Genomic DNA, 11,107 nt, shown 5'->3' with positions numbered 1-11,107 from the left:
TTTAGCTGAAGATGACTCCTACCCTGCAAAAATTTATATTGATGTCCCCTAGTTTTGCTGTTCTCACTGTTAAGTACGAAAAAAAGTGATGGCTTAGACTGGATTTTTTAATTTCATAACAAACAATAAATAAGCCTTAAATAAAAAAAATATATTGTATATTTTTAAGAAGGTTAAGAAATACTCTCAAACACTATATAATATTTAATTACATTATCTAAGTTAAAAATCGCCATTAACTTATCAGACAAGAAATCAGTTCCTTTAGAAAAGTAAATACTGTAGCGTGTTGAAGCTAAAAGTGAAATTAATTCAAGTTTAATTCAAATTAATTCACGTGATTTTTCAATTTTGATAATTTTTTATAAACCATTATTAATAAACTCTTGTTTACTCTACCTGTCTTGACTTCAAGTCTCGTTTAGAGAAAAAAATTGCAGAGTTTGTCTCGGAGTTTTGCGCATAGCAAAAAAAAATGGTTAATTGTGCATAGCTGTTCTAGTTTTGTAATGACGTGTACTTGAAATAATAATCAATTTTTATAATTACTCTCACAGATATACTCCTAATTATTGACTGTTTATCATTTCCAAATTGCCATTATTAACTTCTCATATATGAACATTTATATTTGTACTCCTGTTATATTAATATCCATTTGTTTCTTGAGTTTCGCCCAAAGTTACTCGAGATGATATCTGCGCTGGCTATCCCTAATTTTGAAGTGATAAACTATAGAGGTAAGGTAACTGATCAATACAACCCACCATCAACTCTTAGGCTACTCTTGACAGATCGAATAGTAGGATTTGCCTGTGACTCTTATAACGCACCCTCAGTCCCAGTATAGAACATGATTTTTTTAGTTAATTAGAAAAATTCTATAAAAACTGAGAAGCATGCAGTGCTATTTTTTTCTAATCTACAATAGCATAAATGTAGTTGGAAATTGTATCTATCTTACTTAGCTATATATATATATATAGAAACTTCTTTTGACAATCATACACTAACGTAATTGTCAGTACAGTAGAAGAAAAATGTTATTATAGGAATATTTTAGCCCTCCAGTGGCACAGCGATGCGTCTGCGGACCTACAACGCTAGAAACCGGGTTTCGATACCCGTGGTGGGCAGAGCACAGATAGCCCATTGTGTAGCTTTGTGCTTAACTTCAAACAAACAAACAATAAGAACATTTTATATGCAGGTAGCAAACTCTTCGTTAAAGCAACAAGGGTCATCTTTACTGGAATTGATATTGTTTTCATAGATATAACGATAATTTACATTTATCTAAGTATACTATTCCTCACTTCTCCGGGTAAATCATTATTCTAATTACGAGTGTCCGTATTTGACATTTTGTGACTCACGTTATCTCCACCTATAATGGGCGTATTATAATTCTCTTATAACAAATAGAGATATAAATTGTTCAACAACAGACAAAAAAAGCAAGGCGAGTGGATTAACACAGTCGTACAAGAACAGATGGGCAACATTATCTAACAGACAGACGAGACAGATGAATTAAAACTCGTTCGTATAATACAGACAGAGAGCCAAAGTAGATACAGAAACACGTATACGTATGGCTGGTTTGAAGCAAATTGTTAATTTGTAGATACTTATGGAATAAAATTTCTGTTAAAAGAGTGGACTCATTCTATCAAAAAATTGTATTATATGAAAAGGCAATCTGGTGAAAGGAAAGCATGAGTCAGCTAATGTGTACTGAGGTTGACAGTTTGAAAGAAAATTTTGTTAAAAAAATTATTACTTTCTTTTATGCAGTGTGAATCACGTAAAACTCCTTTTGAAATGCTCTTTAGAACATCACAGTTATAATAGCATCTACATTTTAGCTAGAAATTTATTAAATGGAACAAATTCTTTTTTTTTTCCTCTTCGTTCGTCTCTGTATCTCTAAAAGCAACGTTTCTGGTATAGATTCGTATGAACAAATGGATTCTAATCGTCCATATACATCCAATCAGCAGTCCAAAATCAAATCAGAGACTGACAATTTGCTTCAATATTGAATCACAACTTGCTCTGAGCACCACCACTAACGGCACTTTTTCTTGCTATTGTCATTTTTTATTGAATCAACATGGACTGTTATACGCAGAACGGTCGCCTCCAGCAACCAGGATGCGCATCATCTTTTCATCTTCCGTATTCTGACTCTCTCTTGTTGTAATGGGCGGCATGTTAGAGCCCACAGATTGAATTATTTGACGTTTAGAAGCTTTTTGACTAGGCAATAACTTCTAGAAACCAGAGTAGCTCTTAAACATCCTGGAGCAAGAATCCAACGTAGATACAGTTAGAGCTTCAAACGATAACGTGTATGTGTTTCTTCACTCTATCTATTTGTTTACCTATCTATCTATCTACATATCTATCTGTCTACCTATCTATATACGTATCTACTTATCTCTTTCTGTCTACCTATCTATATACGTATCTACTTATCTCTTTCTGTCTGTCTATCTCTATCTATCTATCTACATTTATTATTTTTTACCTTCCTGTGTGACATATATTTATTTATTTATAATTTTAATAATTACTGTATGATAAATAATAGTTGATGGCGTGATTGAATTTTTCAAAACAACAGATTGAATGTTTTAATGAAAGTATTCCAAATTATATAACTATTACTTCTGAGGTTGTTGATTATAGTCAAAGGAAATTATTATATTAAAACATCATTAATTTTAAATACGTAATAATTATTTATAGATGTTACGGATAAGAGTAATAAATTGGTCAGGTAAATAATGTAATGGATGAATATCTTTTTATTTCCTTGTAAAACTGGTTGTTGGATGACAAACTTGTAAAAACTGGTTTGGTTGTTTTAACAAAAAGTATCTACATATATATCTGTCTATCTATCTATCTATCTACATATCTACTTATCTGTCTACGTACATATCTATATGATTACATATCTAACTATATATTTATATATCTATGTACATACCTATTTATAGTTTACCTATCTAGCTATGTACATATCTATGTGCCTATCTATGTACATATCTATCTATCTACCTATCTATCTGTATACATAAGTCTACCTATCTATGTACATATCTACCTATTTATAGGTCTGCCTATCTATGTACATATCTACCTATCTATTTATGTACATATCTACCTATTTATAGGTCTATCTATCTTTGTACATATCTACCTATCTATTTATGTACATATCTACCTATCTGTTTATGTACATATCTACCTATTTATAGGTCTGCCTATCTATGTAGATATCTACCTATCTGTTTATGTACATATCTACCTATCTATTTATGTACATATCTACCTATTTATAGGTCTGCCTATCTATGTACATATCTACCTATCTGTTTATGTACATATCTACCTATCTATTTATGTACATATCTACCTATTTATAGGTCTGCCTATCTATGTAGATATCTACCTATCTGTTTATGTACATATCTACCTATTTATAGGTCTGCCTATCTATGTACATATCTACCTATCTGTTTATGTACATATCTATCTATCTATCTACCTATTTAGCTATTATCTTGCCCATCTATTCAACTTTTGATTGGTCTATCTGCTTGTCTGTATTTACACATTAAGTAATCTTAGATATATTTATCTATCTCTTTAACAATTCATGTGTCTATCTACACAAAGACCTATTTGATTAAATATCTAGTTTATCTTTGAACACTTTTTTATTCCTATCTTCTTACTTACTGCGAGCATTTACAACGAACTGCTTTACTCCACTATATATTATCTCGCTTTATTTTCTTTTAACAATAATTTGAAAAAAGCCCTTAAAGCAAGTTCTTATATATAAATAAATGTCTGTCTATCTTTCTGCCATACTAATCATCATGAATCAAAACCCCAAAAATCTCATATTGAAGTGATACTCCAAAATCAAATAGTTATTTCAAAGTTGTCGTTTTTTGCCAATATAATCAGAAATCTGGTAGTACTTGTGCATAACAACATACTCCAAGTATTACTGTTCGATACTCGTATATCTGTTTTATTTCCAGGAAAGAAAATCATGTCGTAATTTTTGTCTCATTAATGAAAATAATTACTTTTATAGTATCAAGTGTAAGATGTTGTAGTTATTTTCTAAGTGCAAAACTACAGTGTTCGCCGTAGGGAATCAACCCAGGGATTTTAGCATTGCAAGTCCGTAAACTTGTCGTTGGCCAAACGGGGAACCAACTGTAACACCATTATTCCGAGCTAACGAAATATCAAATGTGTCATCATTTTAACATACACTTCCGCGTTTCCAGTTAATTAAAGGAAATCTCTTATCTATCATTTTTATTTATAAGTGATTTTATTTCAAACTCCCATAAGTTGAAATATGTATGTATATATTTATATTTAAATATATGTGTATGACAGTTTTAGAGACATCATACGTACGCCTACCTGGTATATGCTGCCATCTATTGGCCAGATGCGTATTTGTATTAAGCAAAGTAAAATTAAATTTCGGGTATTAATTGTTATAAATTTGAGTAAATCTTAAACCTCTCTAGCCCGGGAAAATTTTTGATTACGACTAATAGAAAGAAATAACAGATTTAAGAATTTTGATTTTTTTTTTACCTATCGAGACTCGATGGAAATAAATATAATTCATCCATCATTGTCACTGAAGTGTTGTAGTATTTGTGCTGCCAAATCCAATGACTTTCACCGTAATGTGCATGTGCGTGTGACGTAAAAACAAATCTAAGTGTTCAGTAGTCTAAAAGAATAAATAGTCCTGGTACTGTGCGAAAGGCTTCATCGCCATTGGATATGACAGATGTAGTGTTGTTGTTGACGCATTGTCTGTTATACATTCTTCTTTACTTTCACTCATAAATTCTTAGAATAGGCCTAGAACAATTTTAATGAAACGAGTCATATTTCTTTCACTGCTATTAGGTACATTGGACTATTCTGTGGACTAGTTTAAAATAAAGAAGAACAGGGATAGCATTTTAAACACAGTATTGCCAAGCTGGAGAGAATTTGGACTGAAGGGAATAGAATTCGAGAATTATTACAAGTGTAACCCGACATGTATTGTACCTGCAATGTTTTAACACACATGCTTGCAATAAATATAATAATATTAGAATACGCGAGTCAGAAAATATCATTATTTCTCTTTGTTCTGCTTTGTGTGCATTTATATACAAAGACAAGAGGTACGCCATTTTGTTTCTCGTTGCAGAATCCGATTGCCCCCCCCCCACACTTTATGAAGACAACATAAGAATCGTTGCCTCCAGAACAAACACGTTAAAATCAGTTTACATATGTTATTTAATACGTCACCTTTGCCTCGCGAAAAAATGTACCAATCTTTGTTGCGTCTTGACATGTCGATATTACAGTGTATATTATAGTAGTACTCCATGACTAAAAGTTGTAGTCGAACAATATTTTCGTGACTTTGGATTTTGGCAAAAGTTTAGTTATCTTAAAAGTAAACTTGAGAACGTTACAACAGTATATTTACACAACTCATATGGATACATGAATACGGCATATATGCATTCAAATATACATTTATAGTGTTTGTTTGTTTGTTGTTAAGCGCAAAGTTACGCAACTGGCTATCTGTGCTCTGTCCACCATGGATATCGAAACCCGGATTCTAGCGTTGTAAGTTTGCAGACATACTGCTGTGCCACTGGGGAGGAGAGGAGCGCTCATCATGGGTATCAAACTCGGTTTTTAGCATTATAAGCCTACAGGCTTGCTGCTGAGCCGCTGGAAGGCCAAATGTATATTGTAAGAGTTTATTCAGGTAATAGCTTATGCCTTTGAAGTATCTCACCTAAATACATAAGACACTTAGCATCTTTCATTTACAGTAGTGGTTTAAATGTTTAATATAAATATTTATATTTATATACTGTATTTATTTTTATTGTTTAAAATTTTTCATTGTGTATTTTTGCATCGTTAGCTTAGTATTCGGATTTAGGACTAACATGAATTTCCTAATATGGCCAAATTTCGTAATATATTATTCGGTTTAAATTTGAAAATATCGCTAACATCGAAGGTAATCAACTGGTGAAGCAATGCATTCCAATCATTATAAGTAAAAACGATATATTAAATTAAATATATCAATTACAGGGTTAAGTTTAAATTAAGCTAGTGATAATTTCTTTTATTTGCTGACTACATTGAAGTATCTCTAATACCTTTAATACTATCGCTAGATTTTGGTAAGCAATGCATGATTAAAATATCCATTTTTTTTCTGGTAATTTGTTCCTTTTCTCCCCGAGATGTTTTTAAGATTAAGAATGTCACGTGATGCACATATTTTCGGAGCTATTTGTTGGTTTGAGCTTAACATAATTTCTCTATTCATCTTTTTAGTAATTGGCTAAGAAACCGACTTGTCAAATGTGACAAATAGATTAGTATGTCAATCATCTGGTGATACTACACTTACTGTATGTAAGAAAGTCACTATTTTCAAAGTGGAACCCAGGCAAGGCTACAGAAAAAATAAATAATCGTTTTATAATGAGAATTAACTGGAAGCAAAAAAACAAAACAGAAATGACATTTTGGGCCTAAGCCATTCTTCAAAATATACTCGGACACATGGCATTGTAGCTTGCATTCCTGTATCAACCACCACTGATTTCTCCCATCATATGGTTTGGGGGTTTCTTCGTCACTGACAGTTTGGTTGGCCAAATGATGAACCAACTATTCTAATCATTATAAGTAAGAACCTTATAATAAATGAACTATATTTATTACTAGATAAGTTTTTATTCTGTTCTGTGGTTTGATCAGAAGTTAATAATATCATTTTAGTATTCAATATCAACTCTGCATCAATGTTTTTAAACGTATAACGAAAATGTGTTTTTAATATCCATTAAGTATGAATAATCTTGTGTATGCACATAAATGCAGAAATGCTAATCGAATCTGCCCAAGAGATCCGTTTCGAAGGAAACACAGAAGGAAGACTTAGTTTGCTAATGGAATCCGCCCAAGAGATCCGTTTCAAAGGAAACAAAGAAGACTATGAAAATTCTACATAAAGAAATAAAGTTATCATTTATTTTGAAATCACAAAAATATGGCTCTATCTGTCTGTCCTTATACATGTTTATGTGGAAGTATGTTACAAGACTATTTCATGAAGACATAAAAAATATTCTGTAGAACAAAATAAAAACAAATACTTTGCAAACTCTAGATCATAAAGTGAACCAAAATGCAAAGAGAAGTACTCTTTACACCAAAAGTTATGGGCTGGATACTCTTTGTATTAAAGTACCATAAAGGTACTCCACTGAGAGGATAAAAATATGGCACTTTGTAAACCAAGGTTTAAGGACTAAACACTCTGCAAACAAGCCTAAAAATAGACCATTTTGCAAAACAAAATTAGAGACGGGACATATTGCATACCATATTCTAAAGATGAAACACTTTACAGACCAAAAATAAGAGAAGGAACATATTGCAAATCATGTCCTAAAGGTGGGACACTTTACAAACCAAACATAGAGAAGGGACATGATGCAACTTAGATTCTAAGGATGTGACACAATGCAGGCCAAAGATTAGAGTCGGAACATATTGTTAACCAATTCCTAAAGCCGGAACAATTTGCAAACCAAAGATTAGAGACAGAAATATTGCAAACCAGATCATAAGGATAGAATACCTTGCGGACTAATTATACAGACAGGAGAATCATCAAAGCCGAAAAATAAGATACTTTGAAATAACTCCTTAATCCTGATACGTTATACGGCCCTTGATTTAAAAAGAAGTCACTATGCACAATAGACTTTTAAGATGAGACACGTTTTATTGGCATAAGTTCCAAACTAGCTTAAAGATGCATCGTTCTGTAGAAAATAAACAAACAAAAGTTCAAAGATTTTGATAGGCCTATATTTGGATAATCAGAATTTAAAGCGGGTCGGTTATAAGGTCAAAGTTCAAAGATCGTAAGGAGCGACCAGAGTTTAAATATCATAAAACTTTCTGCTGATAAAAGTTTAAAGGCCATGAAACATTTCTATAAATTCGAATTTAAAGATCATTAGGTACTTATCGCCCATTGTTTAAAAATCATATGACGATCTGCGGGCCAAATATTAAAGATCATAAGACATTCTGCCGACCAGAAAATTAAAGATCAGGAGACATTTCTATAAACTAGAGCTTAAAGACAATGAGACATTCTGCCGATCAGAGCTTAAAGTTCATGAGACGTTCTGCTAAGTAGTCATTCTGCAGACTAAAATTTATGAGCTGCGTTGAATTTCGCGATTTCAAAGGATTTATGCTACTAATTTATTACAGTATTGCATATTCAGTTTTGTCTGAACATTCAAGCATATCTATCAGCAAATATGAGTGGTGTATTAACTGAGTTTGTTCTATAAGACTGTATCAACACCTACTGGTTTTTTAAACAAATTCAAACATCCAAGTTTTTTGTATATGATTGCTTCTGTAAAATTTGGAAAACAGAGGTTATTTTGTCGTTATTGTTTATAATAACAATAATAGAAAGCACCAATTGATTTGGCTGTATCTACATATATTTCAGTTTTTGTTCCGTCTGATCACAGCGCCACCTACCTGCACTCGGACTTCTGGTAGATTCACTTTCATGGCCAGTTCTTCTCTGCTGTAAACATCAGGATAATGCGATTTCTCAAAGGCACGTTCAAGCTCGTGCAGTTGGTATGTTGTAAAAGTGGTCCTGTTCCTGCGATGTTTCTTTTTCGGACCTTCCTCATAAGCTGAAGTACTGGTATCAATGTCGTCCTCTAATCCATTATTGGCTACAATTGCCACTTCCGTAGACAGAGGGTTGTTGGGATAAACGTTTGGAACAGAGACCGGCGGTTCTTTAGGCTTGTCATCCGCACCTGGAAAGAGAGAAAACACGTTCTTAGTGTTGTAACAACTGTATACTGCGTAATTACCGAGAAGCACGGAAGCCGCTACTTCGTGCGTGTGTTTGTGTTTGTATTGTGGCCGACGGCACCGTAGCATAGGCCAAAGACGGAGGGTTTGTTATCGGCGAGTTATCCTGAATAGAATGCTTTTCTTTTGGTAACAAGATGGTACAGTAACACAAACTTGTTTCTTCAAACGTAGCCTTCATACAGCTGCCCGTGTACTAGCCCTCATTTCGAATAAACCAACCTATCACGACAAGGTTAACCGAGATTTTGGTATAAACCTTTTGAACCGTGCTTATGTTGTCTCAGTAGGAGGTAAAATTAGCGTAAGCGTCGCCTCGCGCATTCAGCATCCCTGAACAGTGTATTTACCGATTAGCTTTGCTAAAAGACCCGAATAAAGAGAACACAGCCGACAGTATATTGAAGGCCCCGGGCTCTATTTTTCTAACGCATTCACTGCGGATTGGACTAAGTGTTATTAACATGACAAGGCCTTTTTCAACTCCGAGCGTCTGTCTCGGACTTGGGAAGCAGTGCCTGTCACGAGAACTAGACAGGCTAATTTTAAGTAGCTGGTTCTCGGGTTTCAACATCCCGTGACAAGTCCATGGACATCATGCTTTTGTGACCGGTGTTTTGGAAATCCACACGAATTTGGTACGCTTCGCAACACACAAGCGAGTAGGACTAAACTAACAAGCCCTGTTCTATGTACACCGTCGGTGACAACAAAAGAACACCTTATAGACCTTACTATGTGGGCTAAGCTCCACTTACAGTATATAATACTTATACCGTTTTTTTTTTTTTTGTACAAAGCTCGCATCAAATATTGTCGAAAGCTTAGGAAAGAATTAAAGGGCTAAATGGCTCGTAAAAGCTACAACAGACAACTTTACCAGCTTTTCTTGTAAAAAAAACTACTCATCCGTTATATATATGTATATGTATAGACATATATAATTCTAAACACGCGATTAGACTTTCTTTTGGCCCTATATAAACAAGTCAACTATTTGTTTATTTTCCAGCTTCTATGTTTGTCAGAAGATGTTGACATACCTAGAACGCACTAGAACTCATAGTTTGATATCCAATAACCTTACATCATTGTGTCTGATTTACACAGACAACAGAAATTCTCCAGAGATTAAACGTCTACATTTAACAACCAACACTGTTTGTCAGTCTACAAGCTTGGTAAATACGGGAATTAGAGAGTGAAGAAAAAGTTTTGTGGTGTTTATTTTCGTGCAGCCAAGTTCCAGTTGAATTTGTGAAGGGATTATATACCTTCTAATTTACACTGTTATAATCGTATTAACCTGTGCTCGAATGTTTTCATGGAACTTTTTAGTGTGGAAGACTCATCGTGTAAACGAACTCACTTATACTGGTTTATATGAGAACAATGAAATAAATAAGTGGCTCGTATATATATATTGTCCTTCAACTGAATGTTACCCGAATTAGATGGATAACGATACGTGTAGAAATCCCACATATGTTTATCTTCATAATAGTTTAAATCTGTCCTGTTAAACCGTTTTTAACTAATATAAATAGTTGAATTGTTATATATAGAAGCTCGGGTATAACGTATTGATTCTTTATGGAGTGTATAATTTTATAGAAACTTCGTATAGTACAATTGCCTCGAATTACCTACTTAGAGAAAATAAAATTTGACGGAAAATTATGAAGTGATGTTAGTTAATTCGCTCTCATTGAGTAACGTTAAATCAAAGTAAAAACTTCCTTGACACAAATGATGTGGACGACACTTTAGTCTAGTAGTTTAGATGTAAAGAAGTCTAACATTCCATAATTCGCTCTCATTGAGTAACGTTAAATCAACGTAAAAACTTCCTTGACACAAATAATGTGGACGACACATTAGTCTAGTAGTTAAGATGTAAGGAAGTCTAACATTCCATAATTCGCTCTCATTGAGTAACGTTAAATCAACGTAAAAACTTCCTTGACACAAATGATGTGAACGACATTTTAGTCTAGAAGTTTAGATATAAAGACGCCTAACGTTCCATAATTCACTCTCATTGAGTAACGTTAAATCAACGTAAAAACTTCCTTGACACAAATGATGT

At 33.3% G+C, this 11,107-nt stretch overlaps 1 protein-coding gene across 1 annotated transcript in view; it reads right to left on the bottom strand.

Moving 5' to 3' along the window:
• LOC106462368 (retinal homeobox protein Rx1-like) overlaps window positions 1–9,771 on the bottom strand; it is a 14,222-nt gene extending 4,451 nt beyond the window's left edge. Inside the window, exon 1 of the mRNA XM_013922285.2 lies at window positions 8,668–9,771. Coding sequence (XP_013777739.1) covers window positions 8,668–9,087 — 420 coding nt within the window. The 5' untranslated portion in view covers window positions 9,088–9,771. The remainder of the gene's footprint in view (window positions 1–8,667) is intronic.
• Between the last annotated feature and the right edge of the window lie 1,336 nt (window positions 9,772–11,107).

Source organism: Limulus polyphemus, unplaced genomic scaffold (genome assembly GCF_000517525.1).
Source record: "Limulus polyphemus unplaced genomic scaffold, Limulus_polyphemus-2.1.2 Scaffold1152, whole genome shotgun sequence".
Lineage (NCBI taxonomy): Eukaryota > Metazoa > Arthropoda > Merostomata > Xiphosura > Limulidae > Limulus > Limulus polyphemus.
Note: the sequence above shows the minus strand (reverse complement) of the source record. Positions and strands in the feature narration are given on the sequence as shown.